The 21,434-nt window shown below is 38.5% G+C and overlaps 1 protein-coding gene and 1 pseudogene across 5 annotated transcripts in view; one reads left to right on the top strand and one right to left on the bottom strand.

Annotated features, from left to right (window-relative positions):
* The window catches only part of ALS2 (alsin Rho guanine nucleotide exchange factor ALS2), a 71,342-nt gene that overhangs the window by 19,397 nt on the left and 30,511 nt on the right, over positions 1-21,434 (bottom strand). For all 5 annotated transcript variants that reach the window (XM_047773250.1, XM_047773245.1, XM_047773247.1 and 2 more), the window contains 12 exons: positions 19,983-20,165; positions 17,682-17,853; positions 15,442-15,622; positions 13,628-13,693; positions 8,348-8,510; positions 4,098-4,229; positions 3,310-3,438; positions 2,870-2,940; positions 2,425-2,491; positions 1,884-2,086; positions 1,706-1,771; positions 573-671 (listed from right to left, as the gene is read on the bottom strand). In XM_047773250.1, coding sequence (XP_047629206.1) covers positions 573-671; positions 1,706-1,771; positions 1,884-2,086; positions 2,425-2,491; positions 2,870-2,940; positions 3,310-3,438; positions 4,098-4,229; positions 8,348-8,510; positions 13,628-13,693; positions 15,442-15,622; positions 17,682-17,853; positions 19,983-20,165 — 1,532 coding nt within the window. The remainder of the gene's footprint in view (positions 1-572; positions 672-1,705; positions 1,772-1,883; positions 2,087-2,424; positions 2,492-2,869; positions 2,941-3,309; positions 3,439-4,097; positions 4,230-8,347; positions 8,511-13,627; positions 13,694-15,441; positions 15,623-17,681; positions 17,854-19,982; positions 20,166-21,434) is intronic.
* Positions 5,797-5,886, top strand: LOC125123776 (uncharacterized; annotated as a pseudogene).

Below are 21,434 nucleotides of genomic sequence, written 5' to 3' on the forward strand. Positions count from 1 at the left end.
GATAAAGATCACAAGCACATTGCATCCTGATACTCATTTTTACTAAGTTTAGGAAATTCCAAATTATACTCAGGTCTTGTCTGCAGCTGTAATTATTTGTTTACTTGACTATTTCTCACCAATCAACAATCTCATTTTGAATGACTGAGTCTAAAACATTGAAGATGTCCTGGGTGGTATTCCGTATTAACATCAGGAAAAAAATGTCTACTCAGTCCCTCATGGGGAGATAAAATACTGCGTGATCTCTGAAAGGATGATAGGTTTTCTCCATATTAGAATCATGTAGTAAGTATAAGATAAATTTATAAGCAAGACACTTAGAGAATTCTATGAGAAAGTTATGGTTTACAGGTTTGTACAGTTTTGTTAAGAACGAAATAATAACCTAACATTTTATCATGTGACAGATAAGACGTTGATCTTTCAAAGAAGACTCTATACTGCTTCAGTCATAAGAAGAATAAATAAAATTTACTGCTTGGAAATTTGGGCTACACAAATACTTAGGTTTACATGATTCTTTGAAAAAGCAACACCAGCCAGTCCAGCAACCTTTCCAACGCGATTACCTATAGACTCCTTGACCGCACATTTTTCCTTCTTTCCAATGGCCCACATAATGGTCTTCTTTATTCAAGGCTTTGTTTGGGATTCTGTATTCTCCATATCTGCCAAGGCAAATAAAAACATCTCACAATGCATTGAGGACATAGTCACCTTTAGTATGTATACACTGGTAAACATAACAAGAACAGAGAAGAGAACTAACTACCTAGAGGAGGAAAGGGGTAAATGGGGTCTTGGTTTAAGCTATTACCTATTACCTAAGCTATATGGCAAGTCTTGGAGGAGTGGGATATTAATACTGCTTCACAGAGTGATGAGGTGTTTTAGGCCAAGTTCAAGGAAAAACAGGGAGCCTGTGTCCCAGGTCTTGTTTTTGCTGCATCGCCTTGGGTAAGTCTAGGTACCTGGCTTCCTCATCTGTGTAATAAGGGGGAGTAAATTAGATTATCTAAAGTCTTGTTTCATTCTAAAATTCTATTAAATGGAGACTAAAAGACATCATAAAATTTTATACTATCACACACACACAAAATCACCTATCCAATTTATATAATAATCTTTTTATACAGTAAAACTAATTACTTCTCTAACTTGATACAAAATATTTCACTGCCATATATTTATCATGTAAATATATTTATAGTGTTAGAAAACATGCAAGTTTATATGAAAATAATGTTGTTTGAGTACCATTGGGACAATATATCATTTAGAAGATATTCCCTTCAACAGATTACAGAAATTAAAGAAAATTTAAAACTACTGAAAGGAAAATTTCTCCATGTCCTTTGTGTAAAGGAAGCATTTCTATCTTAACAGTCTTAACAGTAAAATTACCCAAGGTTCAGTCTTCACAACTGAGAAATGGACAGAAAACACTGTCCCATTTCAATCAATGGAAGGCTGTGTAACTTGAGGTCACCCAGCTCTCAAGGTAAATGATTCATTCTATCTAAATCAAGACTGCACCCTGGATTCCTAGTTCTCTTCATGTTCACACATGTGCATTATGAGCCTTCAAAATATTTCCCAAAACACCAAACAAAATTCTACTGTCTTGGAAATAAGTCTGAACACAAAATAACATAATTTAAGACCATAGTTGAATTTACACCCATGTTCGCAATCTTCTTACCCGTCTTCCAAACCATTCCTGAACATGCCAGAATACATCTTCCCATCTGGCCACTTCAGAACCCCCCTGGAATGCATAAGCAAAGAATAATGCATGTCAATTAATGTTTCATGTAGTCAACACTCTCTCAGTCATCAGACTATCATCCTCACTCCAGGCATAAATCAAACATTTTCACCTTCCATGAGGCTTCCCTGAAAGCCAGCGTCCATCATAGGTTGCATCCTTCAGGCGAGGATCCTTGTAGAAAGTATATTTGGCACTGCGTGAAATGGGCGGTTCCTGCCTCTGGATACTGCTGCTGCTTCCATAAGGTGGAAGATCAGACGTCCCCCTCAAAGCCTGATCCACAGCCTGGCTTATGGCCCGGAGCCACTTTGTCTAGGAGCCAAAAGTAAATGTCAACAACTCTCAAGCATTGCTTTAAATCCTGCTAGCTGTCCTGAGAATAAAAAATTTCTCTGACTCCTAATGCTCTTCCTGTTGGGTAGTGCTGATTGACTCTTGAAGTTCACCGCTTTTGTGTTTTAAATTATCACAGTAAAACAACAACAACAACAAAAATCTACGATCCTGGTTTAACAAAGATTTATCAGACATAATTATGGACCATTAGGCAAGCCCAAGAACAATTTTTATTTCTTCCTCCCCACTACTGTTAAGAAATGGCCAGAAATGGCCAGACCAAAGATGGAAAGAAAATACCACGATGGACTAACCTTTTCCTGGGGTGTTGATGAAATGAGAATGAACTGCTCCTCAGGTGTAGTTATCTTTAGGCCATTCCTAAAACGTTCACAAGGGTAAATGCCGGTAGGTATAACAACCTGTCATTAGAACAGTCCTCAAAGAGGAAAAGCACCTTGTTTATGTCAAGGGGGATCAGAAGTCAAACATAAGTGCAGTCATGCCCTGAGTTTGGTTCCCACGGTGGGAAGAAGGACAATCACTCTGTTCCGTGTTGAACGATGGGCATGTGAGCAATGGAGAAGCCCTTCCACCACTTATCAGGATCTGTCATGACCTTCACAGCCTCTTACTATCTGTGTGCTGGGAGGGTGAGCCTTTTTATACAGAATGAGGTCTCCTGAGTTTTTATTCACATCTAGGGAAATGACCTGGGTAAGTAACAGAGGAAGGGAATGAGGGGTGAGGGACACTTACACACCACCAGCTTCTTCAGAAAGTGGCTCTGCCCACAGGGTGGCCAAAGGGAACACATGGTGGGTGGAGAACTGAAACAGAGAACATGGAGACCCATCTGAGAGCCCATGTGGGCCCTGGGGTCAGCTGCTGCGTTGCCCCTTTCAACTGGTTAAGTCCACCTCAGCCACATGGTCCCTCCAAGGTAGTGAACCCCAATGGTCTAGCCATGTCTGCTGTGAGGACCGCTGCACAGGGCTGATCCTCATTTTCAAGCTGGAAACTAAAAAAGCTCCCTGAAATCTGGCCTATACACCACAGGTGACCTTAACATTCTCTATTACTTAATACTTTCAGTAAAATCACAACACTTTGTAATATAAACTGATGGTATGACTAATTAAATAAGCAGGAGCACTCCACCTTCCAGGGCCTCTTTTAAGGTGAGGAATGCGGCCTACCTGGGCATGGACCAGGGCATCATTAAAGAGAATGAACCAATTCACAGAAAACCTCCCAGCGTGCTGCAAAGACAGGGCTCGGTTACTGCTCTCACACAGCAGTCGACGCTCTGGCTTCCTCAAGGAATCCTGCGATTAAAAACAAATATTGGAGATCCTGTTGTGGCACAGGGAAACGAATCCCGACTTGTATCCATGAGGATGCGGGTTCGATCCCTGGACTTGCTCAGTGGGTGGCTGGGGATCTGGCATTGCCCTGAGCTGTGCTGTAGGTCAGATGCCGCTTGGATCCCGCGTTGCTGTGGCTGTGGTGTAGGCCGGCATCTGTAGCTCCAATTCGACCCCTAGCCTGGGAACTTCCATATGCCGAGGGTGCAGCCCCATAAAGCAAAAACAAACAAAAATAAAAAATAAAAGTAGAAATTATCTTATGCAAAGAGAAAATGAAAAAGGTAGAAATCATATCGAGGGGAATCTGTTGGTCATAGCTTAGCCTGGTATTAAACCTAAATTCAAATGGGATCCTAACATTTCATATAGTCAGGGCTCAAAGGAAAATAAAAAGAAAGGAAGACACAAAAGAAGGTGAGGCCTATTCAGAAAGGTTTCCTAGCAATGAGGGGAAGGTGTTGATATTTGGAGCCCCCATTGCTGTGGTCTTTGGATCACCCTTAGAGAAGGAGTCATTAAAGCTTATTACCATAAACGAGTGAGGAACAGACACAATGATGGAAGTTGTTATGGATATGCCTGCTGTTGCTGGGAGGATGACAGTTGGCAGGCTTTACCGTCATTTTTCCAGGAAAGGTCTTCCAGAAAACCAGTGTGTATTCTGCTTCCTTCCTTTTCCTGCCGAGATGGAGAGCAAGGGACTCATAACAGGAACTGGAATCCTGCAGCTTCTGGTATTCTGGAGATGTCTAGAGGCCAATATTTAAGGGAGGGAAGAAAGAATATAAAACAATTGTTCAGAATCTGTAGCCTCAGAGTGGTTTAGGTGTGTAATAATACATTTAGGGAGGAAATTCAGCCTAAGAACAGACATGGCACATTCCAGGGAGCCAAGCAAAAAGAAGACTGGTTCCAGAAATTTCTACCACATTCAAGGACATATGCGCCAGGGGAAAAGAAACAAACGCTGGCAGTTATCAGTGAGGGAGCAGCAGAGAACTCAGGATAGGACAGGAATTCACACACGTTTTGGTCTCAGGATCCTTCTATTTTGCCTGTGGGGATTATAGCTACTGATATTTACCATGTTAGAAAATAAAATTGGTTTTTTTTTTGGGGGGGGGCAATGTATAGATTTGGTTTATTTGATAATCTGAATTTAGTTGACTGTCAAAGAAGACAGTATATCAACAATGGTTTTCACTTTTCTAACACATTTTGATAAAATATTTAATTATTTAAAAGAAATAGGATAAACAAATTCCTTCATACAGTCCCAATTTAAGATGGCGTACTATGATGAAAACATCCATTTTTTCAATGTTGGAAGGCTCCCCCCCCCGTTTTATTGAGAGATAATGGACATACAGCACTGTATAAGTTAAAAGAGTACAGCATAATTTCACTTGCATATATCAGAAAATGATTATCACAATAATTTTAGTGAATAGCCATCATCTCATGTAGATACAAAACTGAATAGAGAAAAAATATCTTTCCTTGTGATGAGAACTTTGTCTATTAATTTACTTCAACTACAGTAACATTTTAAATAAAAAATGCTAAATTTTCCAAAACAAAAAAAGTCGAGTGAGAAAAGTGGTACTGTTCTACATTTTTTCCAAATCTCTTTATTATCTGGCTTAAAAGATGACAGGTGGGTTTTCATATCAGTCACTACATTTAATCTGTTATGACTGGTTGAAATAAATGAAGAAAAGCTTGCTTTATAAAGATATATAGTTAGAAAAGGCAGGAGTATTTTAATAGCCATTTCATATAATTGTGGATATTCTCCTTCAAAACTATATCAAAACTTGTTAAGTGGTAGTTTCTTAGAGAGTAGCTGAAATGTGGAGTCTGAAACTACATTAAATGTTTTGTATTCTATTACATTCAAATCCACCGGTCTATCTTACACTTTGAGTAGATTTTTTTAAACCTATGCATGATTTTACAACATGTGAATTGGACACTGGGAAAAAACTGGTTCAGTAAATCACTCAAATGCTGATACATTTTATTATACAACATCAAAAATCACCTATTACCGATTTCATCAGAAGAAAAGTCTTTAAGTATTGGAAAGATGCCAAGCTCACAGTGAGATACATGTTTCCCACATTTTAATTTTTGCTTTAAAAATTCAGATTTTTATCATTGGCAACAGATACTGTCAGTTGTTCTCCTTGAAGTGATCTGTACATTTGCTTATTTATTTATTTTTTTTGGAGAGGATATCTGTCAAATATGCAAGTCTGAATATTCAGTTTATCTGTCAATTGTTCTTTGAAGTTGAGAAAAAAAAAAAAGGCAGTGCTCATTTTGGCAGCACACATACTAACAGGAGAAGATCAGCATGGCCCCTGTGCAAGGATAATGCGCAAATTCATGAAGCAGTTTTTTCAAAGTCAGTTTCTACCTCAAACAATTGCAATCTTATGCTTTTCCTTGAAAAACACTAAGACTCTGGAATATAGCAGTTCTGCTTTCTGTGGACTCCCCATTTCATTAGGCAGAAGATTAAGAAGATATATATTTTTGTGTGTAGTGACAGATATTAACTAGACTTGCTGTGGTCACTTTATATATACATACATATGCTGAACCATTATGTTGTCCACCTGAAACTAATAAAATATCAACTAATAAAATATCAATTATATCAGTTTTAAAAAGAAATAAGATGTATATTCAATGGTTGAGGTTAAATAAAATAAACAATTTTCTTTTTTTTTTGTCTTTTGTTGTTGTTATTGTTGTTGTTGTTGTTGTTGCTGTTTCTTGGGGCGCTCCCGAGGCATATGGAGGTTCCCAGGCTAGGGGTTGAATCGGAGCTGTAGCCACCGGCCTACGCCAGAGCCACAGCAACGCAGGATCCGAGTCGCGTCTGCAACCTACACCACAGCTCACGCCGGATTGTTAACCCACTGAGCAAGGGCAGGGACCGAACCCGCAACCTCATGGTTCCTAGTCGGATTCGTTAACCACTGTGCCACGACGGGAACTCCTAAATAAACAATTTTTACTGCTTTATCAAGGACATTTTTTCAGTGAAACCAGAAATCTTTGGTTTGTTTAGTTTTTAACTGCAAGTTCATGGAAGCAAAGCATACTATGACTGAGTTAGTATGCTGGCTTGATCCATGCCAAAGAGCCAGAAGTTTGACCTGTTTTTCCTTCTGCACCTTCAGTGCAAATGCCAACACGGTGTAAGCAGCACAAGTCTTAGTACTGTCCTGAAAACAGTTTGATCTTGGCACCTCCTGAAAGGGTCTTTGGAACCTCCAGGGGCCGGTGGACCAAGCTTTGAGAATTAACCACAGGCAAGGTCTAACTTCTGTGTGTTGTGGAGAGTAAGCAGAAGGCAAGATGAAAGGATGATTCCTCACATTCGTAATTACTTTATATTCTACAATTCTCAGAGTCATTCATTTCCATATTTTCTATTCATTTAAGAAATATGTAATGGTCTCTACTACATACAGAATAGTCTGCTGAGTTCTAGGGATAAAAAATAAGTCAGGCACATCTTTGTCTTCTGGGAGCTTATAATTAGGCAGAGAAGACAGAAAAATGTACATTATACCAGAACAATATAGTGTTAACAGGTTATTGTTAACAGGTTATTGGAAGAGACAATATAGTAAAATGGTCAAAGGAATAGACTCTGGAGCCAGAGTGCTTGGAGGTGAACTTGCGCTCTACTGATTCTCAGCTATGCCTCAAATCTCTCATCTTTAGTAAAAGGGGGATAATAATAATGACATCCATTTTAGTTCCCATTGTGGCTTAGTGGGTTAAGAACCCGACACTGTGTCTGCGAGATTGTGGATTTGATTCTTGGCCTCACTCAGTGGGTTAAGGATTCAGTGTTGCTGCAAGCTGCAGCATAGGTTGCAGATGCGGCTCAGTTCTGGCGTTGTCGTGGCTGTGGCTACAGCTCCAATTTGACCCCTGGGAAATTTCATATGCTGCAAGCCATAAAAATAAAAAAACCCAGATAATCCATTTCATAGGATTGATGTGGGGATTACATGAAAATATATATATAATAAAGTGCTAGAATGGTACCTGGCACAGGGAGTGCATTTAATAAGTATTAGGTATTATTTTTATTTAAAGATTTTATACGTATCTAGTATTTCAGCTATACCTTAGACTTACTAAATAACAATCTACAGTGATGGAACATAGTCTTGTGTTTCGAAAAAACTTCTGCAAATGATTCTGATCCCCATCCCTGGTCAAGGACCACCAACGTAACGTGAAAAGAAAAAAATGGGAGGATCAAGTATTAGCAAAAGATAGAGGAGGGAATAACTAATTCTTCAGAGATGGGCAGGTGAAGGAATGTGGTATGGTCAGAGAGGGCTTCATCTTCATGAGAAAATGACTTTTGACTCAAGCCTTGAAGGTTTCTCATGATGAGGGCGGAGGTAGGATGTTTCAGGAAGGAAATATAAAGCACAAAAGAACAACATCCAAGGTATCTGAACTAATATGCAGGACACAGGGTAGAATATAAGCCTAGAAACAAAAGACAGTATCAGATTGTGAAGGGTCTTTAACGCCAAACTAAAGAAGTGTGGATTTTTTTTACATAATTAGGACTCTTCAGACTGGAAATAGTACGATAACAGACTCTGAATAAGTCCCAGCTGATCTAGCTGATTTTTGATTAACTAAGGACATACTGAGGTGAAGTCATACTTTCTTCTTTCATTTCCCTGAAGAAAAATAAATTTATTAGACACATTATAAATATGAAATCAGTGATTTCCAGATCTTGGGACCGCATAATTCAAACAAACAACTATGATCCTTAGCTTCTCAAGTGTCGAAAGGGGTACATATGTGAGCTTACCACTTCAAAACAAGTAGCAAGTTTTAGCAAAACTTTTGCGTAATTATGAAGTCGTCTGATTGGCAAGAAAAACAAAGTATTCAATATTTCCATCAATTGGGTGTTTTCATCATTCATGTCTGATAAGTCTTGCAACAGTTCCTGGTTTTTATTTAGAAAATCACTGAAGGTAGAGAAAAAAAGGCATTCAGTTAATTCCTTTGCTACTGACAACGTGCGTGATACTGAAAAGAAACACTTCAGTAGATACTACCTTTTCAAACGTATACATTTTTAGATGCTAAGAAAGTAACAGAAAATTAATACAACTAAATAAGCCAGATGTAATTAAAAGAATTTCCCTGCCTATAAAATGGGATTTTTGAGCATTAAAAGTGGCAAATGGTAGCCACTGGTACCAAATTGTACAGAAACTCTGTAATAGAGATGGTTAATCATAGACCTGTGCTTGAAGTTCCAGGAAATGAATCATACATTCCAGTTTCATGGAATAATTGGAGACCAGCTAACACAGTTACCTGTTGACTTCCAAGCCAGAAGTCATGGCAGTAAATGGCAGGACTAATTCTCTAGTCAGTTGTACTAAACAGAAATATTAGAGGAAAAACAAAGCTCTTTGCTCTAACAGAATTCGAATGGAATATGAGATTGTTTTCTTCAATTCTTGATCATCTAATGAGAGTTTATTACAGGAGAGTAATAAAAAGCTATAGACACCAATATACAATTAACAGGAAACAGTAAAGCAAATTTTATGTGCAGATTTTATTTTCTTTTACTTTACTATTTTAACTTTATTTTTTTTAATTTTTTGCTCTTTAGGGCTGTACCCACAGCATGCGGAAGTTCCCAGGCTAGGGGTCAGATCAGAGATAACAGCTGCCGGCCTACACCACAGCCACAGCAACACAGGATCCGAGCCATGTCTGCGACCTGCACCACAGCTCACAGCAACACTGGATCCTTAACCCACTGAGCGGGGCCAGGGATAGAACCTGCATCCCCATGGATACCAGTTGGATTGTTTCCACTGAGCTATGATAAGAATTCCCTGCATGCAGATTTTAATGCTGAGATCGTCAAAAACATTTCAAACTGAATCCAATGTTTAGTTTTTTATATTCAATTGTGTTAAGTGTATGATAAGAATTTTACTGCAAATTTTAAGGCTGATCAGTAACCCACTGAGGCTACACTCATCAGACCAAAATGCTTAAAAGATCTGTAAAGAAGTTAAGAGTTCGTGGAACAGAATAATAATTACTATCTGCCACTAAATGAGAAGTAACTATGTGCCAGGTACTACCCTGATGTTTTACAAACACTATCCTACAATTTGTAGCTACAAGGCTTCAAATAAAACAAAGTCACACAAGACTCTAAAGCAAATATTAATAATTTCATAATCCCTTAGAGAACTATGGAATAAAGAGAAGTTTAACTTGGAAATTACAAAATATTATCTTGGAAAGAGGGAAAAATATGTAATAATTCCAGGACCTGTAAGTTCAATGGCACAAAGTGGATTGTTTTATAATGCAATTAAGAGATCTGAGAGAGCACGCCCGGAGGAACATGCCCAGATTTTTGTTTATATTTGGCTTGCGTGTATGTTCCCACCTCCTCCCCCACATTCTGCTGCTTCAATCAGCTGGGGAAACCTGTTTTACCCTATAGAAGTGTTTCACTTTGACCTGCTCCTGAGAGGTGGAGGTGGAACGTGGTGAACACACACCCCCTCTTACCCTATTTCTCCTGGAAGCCCAGGACTACACCGGGAATGCTCCCACTCTTGTGAACCCTACTATTTTTCTGGACTCATTCATGGCCATGTCTCCAGACTTTCCCAAAAGGGGCCCTGGTATGCTCTCAGAAACCCTGAACTACTCTGTTTAGCTTAATTTCTCCTGGGCGTTTTTAATCTAACAGTGGCGAAATTGTTCTTTCTTTACATGGCTCGGTTTGCACTTCTTACTCAAAAAATAAAGGTAGAAACAACAAAAGTGTCCAACCAAAGTGTTCCTCAACAGATGAATGGATACTCAAAATGTGGTCTATACATAAAATGGAATATTACTCAGACATACAATGAAATGATCTTTTGGTATATGCTACCATGTTGATGTACCTTGAAAACATTATGCATAGGGAAATAAGCCATATACAGAAGGACAACTACTTATGAGTCCACTTACATAAAGTACCTGGAATAGGCAAATTCAGAGAGACAGGAAGGAGAATAAAAGTTAGCAGAAGCTAGGAAGAAGGAAAAAAAGAAAGTAATTGTTGAATGGGTATAGAATTTTTATTTGTCATGATAAAGTTTTGTGTACAGATAATGGTTTACACAGCATGTGAATGTACTTGATGCCACAGAATTGCACACTTAGGAATAGTTAAAATGATAGATTTATGTAGATTTTACCACAATATTTGTTTTTAAAGTATATGATGAATGCTAGCCTGAGGTGAATGGCTAAATGATAAACCAGCTGAGTGATAAAAGCTTGGGCAGATTCACTGTCAGTAGGTTCACTAGCTATGCTCTAGAGAGATTCTCAAACTGTTTTCTTTTTAAGTGAAAATCTTAAAATAATTTAAAATATTACTGTAAATACAAGTTAAAACAAGATATTATTACTGCCTTTAACTGTGCAAAACCCTGGGGTTAGTGAACCACTGCCTTGGAAATGCTGCCCAAATCCAAACTTATTATCTGCTTCCACAGTTCACAGTCACCCAGGGTTCATTAACTGCTTTCCACCTGTCCAGGCTCTAGCTACAGGCTTTCACTTAAGCATTGTGCTTTAGCTGCTCTACTAAAGTGTCAGGTCAATCACTGAGTACTGTAAACTCAGCTCTGAAATACGAGAGGAAAGTTACACCGCAGAAGGGCTAAAATAAAATAATAGAAAGTGGTGTCATCATATTAGTACTAAACAAAAAAAGCAAGATTGAGGATTTAAAAATGTAGTAATTAGGTAGTAATAAGTTTAAGATATAACACTCTTTAGCCTATCATTTAAGAAATGAAGGCCATGGAGTTCCCGTAGTGGCTCAGTGGTTAACGAATCCGACCAGGAACCATGAAGTTGTGGGTTCAATCCCTGACCGTGCTCAGTGGGTTAAGGATCTGGCGTTGCAGCAAGCTGTGGTGTAGGTCACAGACGTGGCTCGGATTCTGTGTTGCTGTGGCTCTGGCGTAGACCAGTGGCTACAGCTCCGATTAGATCCTTAGCCTGGGAACCTCCATATGCCATGGGTGTGGCCCCAGAAAAGGCAAATAGACAATAAATAAATAAATAAATAAAGCAGGCCAAATTCTTATATTTTGGAAATGAATGAGCACATGACATTAGTCAAATCATGATGGAAATCAGAAAATAATGAGAACTGAATGACTACAAAAACAAAATGTGTCAAAACTTTTTACATGCAACTAAAGCAAAACTTAGAGGGAATCTATAGCCTTAGATGAATACACTAGAAAAATTAATGAACTAAATGCTAAACTCATAAAGTTGGAAGACATGAACAGGTGAGGACAAAGAAAGCAGAAGGAAATAAAAGCCAGAAACTAGTGAAAAGAAAAAGAAAACAAAGAAAGGAAAGAATTAACTACAGCTTAATCTTTGAAAAGAGTAATAAAGAAGGGCAAACTATTAACAAGAGTGACCAAGACAAAAAGATAAAAAGGCTCAAGTAAATACAAATCAGAATGAAAAATAGGGGTTACAACTAATTATAGAGGTAAACACATCTTAAAACAATGATAGAAACATTATGCCAATAAATTTGAAAACAAGGATGCCATAAACAATTTTCCAGGAAAATATAAACAAAGCCAAAAGAAGAAATAAAGACCCAATCAGACATATTCATTAAAAAAATAAATCTGTAATTTAAAAACTCCCTAGAGGGTATGTCCCCATGAACACCAGAGGTTTTTACAAAGGATTGCTACCAAATCTTGAAAGCAAAGATAATTCTGATTTCATGCAAACTATTCCAGAAAACAGAAAAGGAGAGGAAACTCCTCAACTCATTTTATAACTGTTAATACAATCCTCTTAGGGAAATTGGTCAAGTTCAAAAGAAGGAAAACCTCATATTCACTGTTACAAAAATTTAAATATTAACAAGTTGAATCCATAAATGTATTAAAAAATGAATACATAAAGACCACTTGAATTTACCTTGGAAACTCAAGGCTATTTAACTTTATTTATTTATTTATTTATTTATTGTCTTTTTAGGGCTGCACCTGCTGCATATGTAAATTCCCAGTCTAGGGGTCGAATTGGAGCTGTAGCTGCTGGCCTAACCACAGCCACAGCAATGCTAGATCTTAGCCATGTCTGCAACCTACACCACAGCTCACAGCAACACCAGATCCTTAACCCACTGAGCAAGGCCGGGAATTAAACATGCATCCCCATGGATTCTAGCCAGGTTTGTTACCACTGAGCCATGATGGGAACTCCAAGGACATTAACATGTTAAAAAAAATCAATTGTTCTTCAAGTTTTAGAAGGGAGCTTTTTAACCCTATAAATAATATTTACCAGAAACCTAAGGCAATCATGTTTAACGGTGAAATATTAAAAAGCATTCCCTTTAAAACCAGTGATAAGATAAGAATGTTCTTACTCTTTCCATCAGGATGTAAGATCAAAAGCAAATATCTCAAAACCCTGGTGCCTGGGTTTAAACTTAAATCTGGGTTATGAGTATATACCTGAAATGTTCACTACTAAAATATAACTGATTTTTTAAAATACTTCTTGTTAGGTCAAAACCTGCTGAGAAACTACACAGTTCAGAATGACAGGCTTACATAAGAGGCTTTTTAGTATTTATTACTTATCCAGAAGCCAAATGCAAAAATTTTGCATTTTGCACTTTTCTCTGTACCATCACATACAAAAATATTTGTTCTTTGGAACTGAAGAGAACATTGCCATTTTTTTTTTTCAAAGAAAAAAATCATGCTCAATTTGGTAAAGAGGGTTGTTCAAAGTCTCGGGGATAATAACTGGTAGCAGTAAGGAAGGACCCAGATCTTGTGGCTTTTTCAATACCATGCTACTTCCAACGATAATCAGAGGCTAATAACATCTACCTTTTATAGAGTTGTAAGAGTTAGTGAAAGTCTCTATTTTGATTTGTTTGGTAAAAGGACCAAGTTGAAGTTTTTCCTGGGCACTCAAAAACACCCAAAGCTATAAAACATGACCTCTGGTTGTTAGAATAATAATTGGAATGTACGTATTTGCTTACATGGCAGGCTTAGCAAGAAGCTGGAATCCTCCCATAACCAGGAAATTTGTAATAGATGTGCAATACCTTGAGCAAAAAAGAAAACACACGTACATTAGTGTTAAACAGTGAGTTTGCTCTCCAGAGTTTTCGAACAAGCATCTGGTATCTCATCAGTGAGTTTCAGAACTTTTATGATGTTACCATTCATGAACTGTAAAGAACTGAAGAAAAGGGCAGGTTACGTGATGATCACAATAGAGGGAAAAGCCATTTTAATAAAGATGTTAATAGGACTTAAAAAAAAAAAACAACAAACCCTAAAGTTATGCAGGAGATGCCACAATTTGATAGATTTTACCTTGATAACTTAACACACTTGATAAAATGTGATTAAAATGGTTGGATTTTTAATAAAAATTTTCTCTAATCTTCACTTTAGGTCTCCCAATTAAGTCTTGAGCAATAAACAATAGGGACGGTGAGAAAATATGTTAAAAGAGCTTAAGTGAAAAGGTGTTAGAAAATGTTGGTTAAGCATTAATCTACTGTTAAAGAATAAGCCTTGACAGACTGTCTTGTGCCATGTATGTTTCTTCCACGCTCCTGGGCCAGGTAAACGGAATCAAATGACTTTGAGAGAGAAGGCAAATTCCTACTAAAAAGAGCCCAAGATAATGTACAAGTAAACATAGTTACAATGGTAAATTTCATGTTATGTACATCTTACCATAATTAGAAATAATTTTAATAATTCATAAACAAATCAAGAATTTTAACCTTTCTGATCTATATGAATACATTATTACATTAAAAAAAAAAGCCTGAGATATCAAGATAAAAAGCATTTCCAAGCGTAAGGCCTAAAGCATCAGAGCAGAAATAGACTATGAGATGAGTACAAGTCAAAAAAGAAAAATTATACTAGTAAAAGCTGAAACTTATACCGCCAAAAAATCTAAATTACTTCAAAAAAGTAAATTGGTATTAAATTATACTACTTTTCATGTCCGAAAGGTGATGAGTTAAAAGACTCTAACCAGGGTATTTCTTCCCAGACAATAGCTTCAAATATATTCAGATTTCTAAGAACTAAAATCACATACGTCTATTTGCACACATATGCCTAAGTCTAAAAGGAAATATACTAAGATTATTAACAATAGTTATTTCTGGTGGTAGGATTATAGGTGACTTCAAAATCTACACTTCATATCAACAGCATAACCTAATGTACATTAAAATAATACTTAAATTATGCCTCACCGCATAACGTAAAATACAAATTAAGAAAAAGTGAGAAATATTTAAAATCTCAAATTCAGTTAGGGTATTTTTCTTGAAAAACATGAAAAGAATCTTGGATCACTATCCTAGGTTTATTATGAAAATATTTTTATTTTAAAAATAGTTTGCTCTTTAAACCCTCTATTTACACAACAGTGAAAAGCAGACACTGGAATGGCTCCATACTTACAATCAGTAGTTGGTCTTAAAATAATTTTAGTATAACTTACTTAAGTAAACAAAACTGTGCTCTAAAGAACCATATTTATTACAGTACCCTTTTGTAAATTAAGTACACTATCAAGCATTATGCTAGAATACAGAAGGACATTTGAGAATGCATTATTTTGAAATCTTTTTTTTCCCTCTTAGCACAGACTAAAATTTAGCAATGCAGAACTACAGTCGTTTTAAGATTAAAACACTGCTTTGCAATTTCTATTACCTTATATCACTCTCCCTAATCTAGTCTCTTCTGATTAAGGAGCTGTTCTCCTTGGCAGAATAACCCTGCAGAGACTGAACATGACACGGGACTGGATACTTGCTCTGTATAACTATCCAAGAAGAGACTTGCATGCTTCAGGATGACCAAACTCCTGGCTTCCTTTATCCCCTGAAGGAAGCTGCTCAGTGAGGTTCCATGCTGACCAATTAGGTAACACAGCTTGCTGAATCGGCTTGCCACCTCCTGCAACAGCTGGACTGTACTTGCAGTGCCCAAATTTTCTGCAACAAAATGATGATGAGGGTAAAATAACCTAAAGACTCATTATCTGAATACTTTCTTGGGATCAAGATTACGAATTGCCCTTTTCTAAAAACACTTAACATGTTGAGATGTACTCGCAACTATGGAACCTAAATAATCCCAGTGCTTAAAAAAAAAAAAAAAATCACAGAATCTAGTCACTGGCAGGAACTTTTTTTTTTTGGTCTTTTTGCCATTTCTTGGGCCGCTCCCGCGGCATATGGAGGTTCCCAGGCTAGGGATCTAATCGGAGCTGTAGCCACCAGCCTACGCCAGAGCCACAGCAACGCAGGATCTGAGCCGCGTCTGCAACCTACATCACAGCTCACGGCAACTCCAGATCGTCAACCCACTGAGCAAGGGCAGGGACCGAACCCGCAACCTCATGGTTCCTAGTCGGATTCGTTAACCACTGTGCCATGACGGGAACTCCATTTGCAGGAACTTTTTAAAAACAAATTTATAGCTCCCTATAGATTCTGACTCAAGGGGCCAAAGTTAAGCTCCTAGGATGAATATATTAAAAAGAAAAGCTTTTCAGGTAATTCTCAAGATCAGCCAAATTTGAGAACCACTGTGCCAATCCCAATTCTTCTTAAGGGAAGTGAATTAATACTTAATTTCATACACCTGGTTAGTGACAGCCAGAAATTAAACTCAATTCTACAGTTATATCTTGGTTAACATTTTCAACTTTTGTACTGACTTCTGCTCTACTTGCCCCTTGGACGAGACCAACCCCTCAGTGCAGAGAGGGCAATCCAAAAATCAGACTGCCGAGGTCACTCTTAACTTTATAGAGGGCATCAGGGAATTAGTGCTTTTTCCCAGTCCAAAGCTCCCAACTTGCAGGACTTCTCTCCAAGCAGTGAGGCTGATGAGCAGACCAGATAAAAACCAACAAATAAATCAGGAATCAGAACAGGAAAAGGGCAGGTTTCACTTTCCTTTCAGAGCAATCCAGGAAGCTTCCAGCTTGGATTGCTTCCTATCCCTTGCCAATGTGCTGGGATGTTGGGCCCACCCACCGGAAAGGAATTTATAGAACAGGAACTCCACAACATTTTAAAAAAACAAGACATGTTAAAAACAAAGACAAATGCAGACAGACCCCAACTTAGAAAAGGACTGAATTCAGAAAGACTCTTTAAGTTTGTTGTCTGAAAAGATGTTTTCCCATTAAAAACTGGCTGACCTACACAAAGCAATGGCCCCTTAATGTGGAAAAACTGATATATAAACAAAGCAGAATTTAAATACTAGGGTATTGGTCTGAATTCTGTGTCCTCACAGGTGGTCAGGTGTCCAGGAGAAAGGGAAGAAAATGTTCTTCCATTTTCTGAGCATAGGGTCAAAACTAGAAAAGTTTTTGGACTAGGGGAACCACCCCCCACCCATTCTGTATTCCCTCCTAACCTCCTCAAGACCCTAAGGACCTAGTGTATCTGGACAGCAGCACTCCATCCAGGACCATCACTACCTGTTCTCTCTACATTATCTCCTTACCTTCGATCCCTTTGGTAGTTGATCACAGCTAAGAAAAGGGATCAGATTCAATCAATTCCTGCTAATGTACAATAAGACCTTTAATTCTCATACCAGTTATCCACATTTTGAGAGACTATTTGTAAATCCAAATGAATCTCTACTTGATAAAATTCTAAGAACCAGAAAAAAGAAAATGAAAGGTAAGGTATCTTAGGACCAGTGGGGCAAAAGTGTCAGGCTCCCAGGATCAACTTTCCCAAAGTTCTCCTTCTCTGACATGAATCTTCTGAAAGCTCCCCATGTTTCTACTTCCAAAAGGAAAAGGAGCTCTGGGAGTGGGAGGATAGGGCAGAGGCAGCTGGACTACTGACAAAAGGGAACGAGCTTGTAAGGTGTCGATTGCCTATGCACAAGAAGAAGAGATTGGAAAGAAAGGAGTAGCATACAACTCAAAAAGTTTTCTTTATTTGTGATATAAGAAGAGCAGACAAAACAGGACTCCTAATAACTAAGTGGGTGGAGAGAAGGGAGGGGAAAGGATCTACTTACCTAAACTGAGAAGAGGCCTGAGAACGTGAGACTTGATATCACTCAGTTTGGAATAGAACCGTCTTTCCGTAGTAGCCAGCTCATGGAGGCTGGCAATATAGCCCATGATGTTTTTGTCCACCAAAGCTAGACAGCTGTCTTTTCCTGCTGTCACTCTGCTTATATATCCAAGCTAAAAAAGAGAAAAAGAAATAGATTAAAGATAAGATGTACCTTACCAGTAGCAATTTGGACACTGAAGTTTGGCTCATATCAGCTGGTGAGCACCAACAGGAATTCTGCAAGTTGGTTAATTAACCACTAGTATTGTGAAAGTGGCCACGGTTAAATTATTTAAAAAAAAAAAAAAAGGAAGAAACTACAAATCAGGGCTTTGGTTTTCTTTTATTTTGATTTTAGGGTTGGTTTACCAGTACACCATTGTTATATATGTATATCACAATCTATATGTCACTACAGACATCTATACTTTTATTTATTGCCACGACACTTTTATTTCATATTACATGTGGTTAGAACCACAGACAACCTAAATATACAAAGATCCACGTGATAGAGACACACGTCTAAGGACCTCTTTTGTGTGCGAAATAGATGAGAGCAGACAGGCTCTCTATGCTGTATATCAAAATCTCAAGGATCGAAGAGCTACCTTTTACAAGTACAACAGAAAAGCCTCTTCCTTGAAAGGGGACTTGGTCATTTATTCATGACACCACTGAACAAAAATATTCAATGTCTTTTGTCACACGGCCCTATTAAACTAGGTAACCAAGCTGCAGGCTTGATAGGCTATTAACAGCCCATGGCAACTAAAGACACATATTGAGCCTCATCCCTTTCATCAGTCTATTTCATCCTTTATCTGGACTGTGGAATCTTTAACGAGGAATGTGGAGCCAGGGCCAAGAACTACAAAGAGTCAATTAGTATATCTGGAATGACAGGCTATAGGTCAAGAGCCAAATCCTGGCCAGTGTTACCTTTAGCAAGAAAGATCTTGTCCCTATATACATTCATAACTTACATATGTAGCCAGAAAAACAAACACAAAGGATAAAAAACAATCCATAGGAGGAGTTCCCATCATGGCTCAGTGGTTAACAAATCTGACTAGGAACGATGAGGTTGCGGGTTCGATCCCTGGCCTCACTCAGTGGGTTAAGGATCCGGCATTGCCGTGAGGTGAGGTGTAGGTTGCAGACATGGCTCGGATCCTGCATTGCTGTGGCTCTGGTGTAGGCCAGCAGCTACAGCTCCGATTTGACCCCTAGCCTGGGAAACCTCCATATGCGGGCCCTAGAAAAGGCAAAAAGATACACACACAAAAAAAATCCATAGGATATATTATTCAACAAGAATAAAACATCTAGCATGTACTAGCTTTAAGGGTTAATGTCCTTACAGTGTACCACTTGGAAGATGCAAGTTACTATAGCGGGGAAAAAAGAAAACCAGACATAGGCTAATGGTTTTAAGTTTATGAAAAAGGGCTAAGAAGTAGGAAAGCAAAGAAATTCAGATCAACAAACTGTTTTCCTTCATAAACACAAGCAAACAAAATGAAATGCTAAGAGGAAGAGATGGGAAACGGTGCTGTTGGCAGTCTGTCAGGTCTGCCATGAGCCCACCTCCAGCTCCTGCAATTTTTACCTCCACCAGTAGTTAAAAACTCATCTATTTGTATTCTGATTCACCTCTGAGGGCTCCATAAACACAGTGAAAACTTCACTGTGAAATATACTTTTCAATATTCCTCTAAGTGAGGGTGTTAATTCAACAAATATCTATATAAGTATTCGCTATGAGGATACATAGTAAATGTTATAAATTTTATTTATACATTAAATAAATGTGTGAGATGATGACATGCATTGCGGAGAGAAATAAGGCAAGAAAAAGAGGAGTGAGAGGGGATGGGAAGTGATTTGCAATTTTTTTTTTTTGTCTTTTTAGGGCCACACCCACGGCATATGGGGGTTCCCAGGCTAGTGGTCGAATCAGAGCTGTAGCCATAGGCCTAAGCCACAGCTACAGCAATGTGGGATCTGAGCCACATCTGCAACCCACACCACAGCTCACAGCAATGCCAGATCCTTAACCCACTGAGCAAGGCCAGGGATGGAACCTGCGTCCTCATGGATATTGGTCGGGTTTTAACCGCTGAGCCACGACCGGGAACTCTGGTGATTTGCAATTTTAAATACACTGGTCAAATAGGCATTCATACAAACAGTAACAAAAACAAAAGACTTATCGTGTGTTAAAGAATGTGGGCCTTAGGATCCAATTCCTGTTCACCTTACTACAGGAGAGAAGTACTGGAGTCTTAGTACCACTGTGATTCTCTGGAAGGTTGTCACCTTCTGTTGGGTCCTGTCGGCCACTGTAATAGAGCCCAGGCTGGTAGTCTTCTGTATCCACTAAAAACAGGGAATAATCTTGGCCTGCAGCTACACTCCAGACTCCATTTTCACTATTCATCTGCAATGACAGGGAGAGAGTTCTGCCCAAGATGAAGGAATCAGATGGGAATTCAAATCCACAGGAACTAGAATATTAGGTCAAACAGGTGGGTGTAAAGTCAGTCAGATCTCGGATAGCAAAACTCCCCCAGTAACATACCCCATCAACTGCTGAACAGATGCAGGAGTGAGATGGAACCCTTGTTCAACCTGTAATTGAGAACTGGATTGTTTTATAAAAACCTTAAAAAATGGAATTTAAAAAGGAAAAACCAGAGATCTGATTTTTTTTTTAATTGTTACTTTTGGAAATCAATACAGGACTTGCCTATACTACAATCGAAAGCCCAGAAACTTCTAGAGCCCTATTCTGAAAGCTAGAATACATTTTTGTTCATTTAAATTCTGCTATGTGCACAAAAATCAAGGTGAAAAAAAAAATCTAACATGGCCAAATTCCATTCTGGGCAACCCAACCCTTGGGTGATAAAATTCAGTTTTCCCACTTGGAACTCAGTACTTCTCTGACATGACTTCACTGTGTTCCAGGATGTTGAAACAGACAGGACCCTAAAAGCCCCTCTACATGGATCTCCTAGACCCTGGTTCTCAGTGGCTTTTGCAGTAGTAGCGGCAGCAATCATCTAGGAACACGTTAGAAATACAAACACAGGCGCAGAGGGGGTTGGACCTGACAATCTGCTTTAACAAGCTTCCCAGGTGATCCTCAGGTACACAAAAGTTTGAGAACCACTGCCTTAAACCAACGGTTTTTAAACCTTAGGATTTCACACAGTGAGTGTGGAGTCACCACGGAAAAGCAGGTGCCTGGGTTCTGACCCCACCCACCTCCATCCTTCAACTGAAATAGTTCCATGGCTATCTCTTTTATGTAGGGGATTCTGCACAGGTTTTATTTGAAGCAAGTGTTTTGCTATGAAAAATACTGTCCCAACTTCCAGACTCAGCTTCAGCCATGACTCCTACACTGAAAGCAAAAAAACTTCCAATCTGTTAGATTCTCTGGATCTACCTAGGGTCCAAATGCTAGGTAAGTGAGTGTGTGTGTGTGTGTGTGTGTGTATGTGTGTGTGCCATGTCTCCACTACTTTACAGCTACGCTCTTTCAGCATGATATAAGGTATATATATATATCTTCTCAAATTCAGGCTAACCAAATAACTACTTCCCACTGGTTTTGGAAAAAATGAATTAAAAAGTCTCACAGGAGGGAAAAGTCATCTTCTTTAGTCTCTAATCAAAACTAACTCAGCTCTCACTCTGCCTT

This window comes from Phacochoerus africanus, chromosome 3 (genome assembly GCF_016906955.1).
Source record: "Phacochoerus africanus isolate WHEZ1 chromosome 3, ROS_Pafr_v1, whole genome shotgun sequence".
Classification (NCBI taxonomy): domain Eukaryota; kingdom Metazoa; phylum Chordata; class Mammalia; order Artiodactyla; family Suidae; genus Phacochoerus; species Phacochoerus africanus.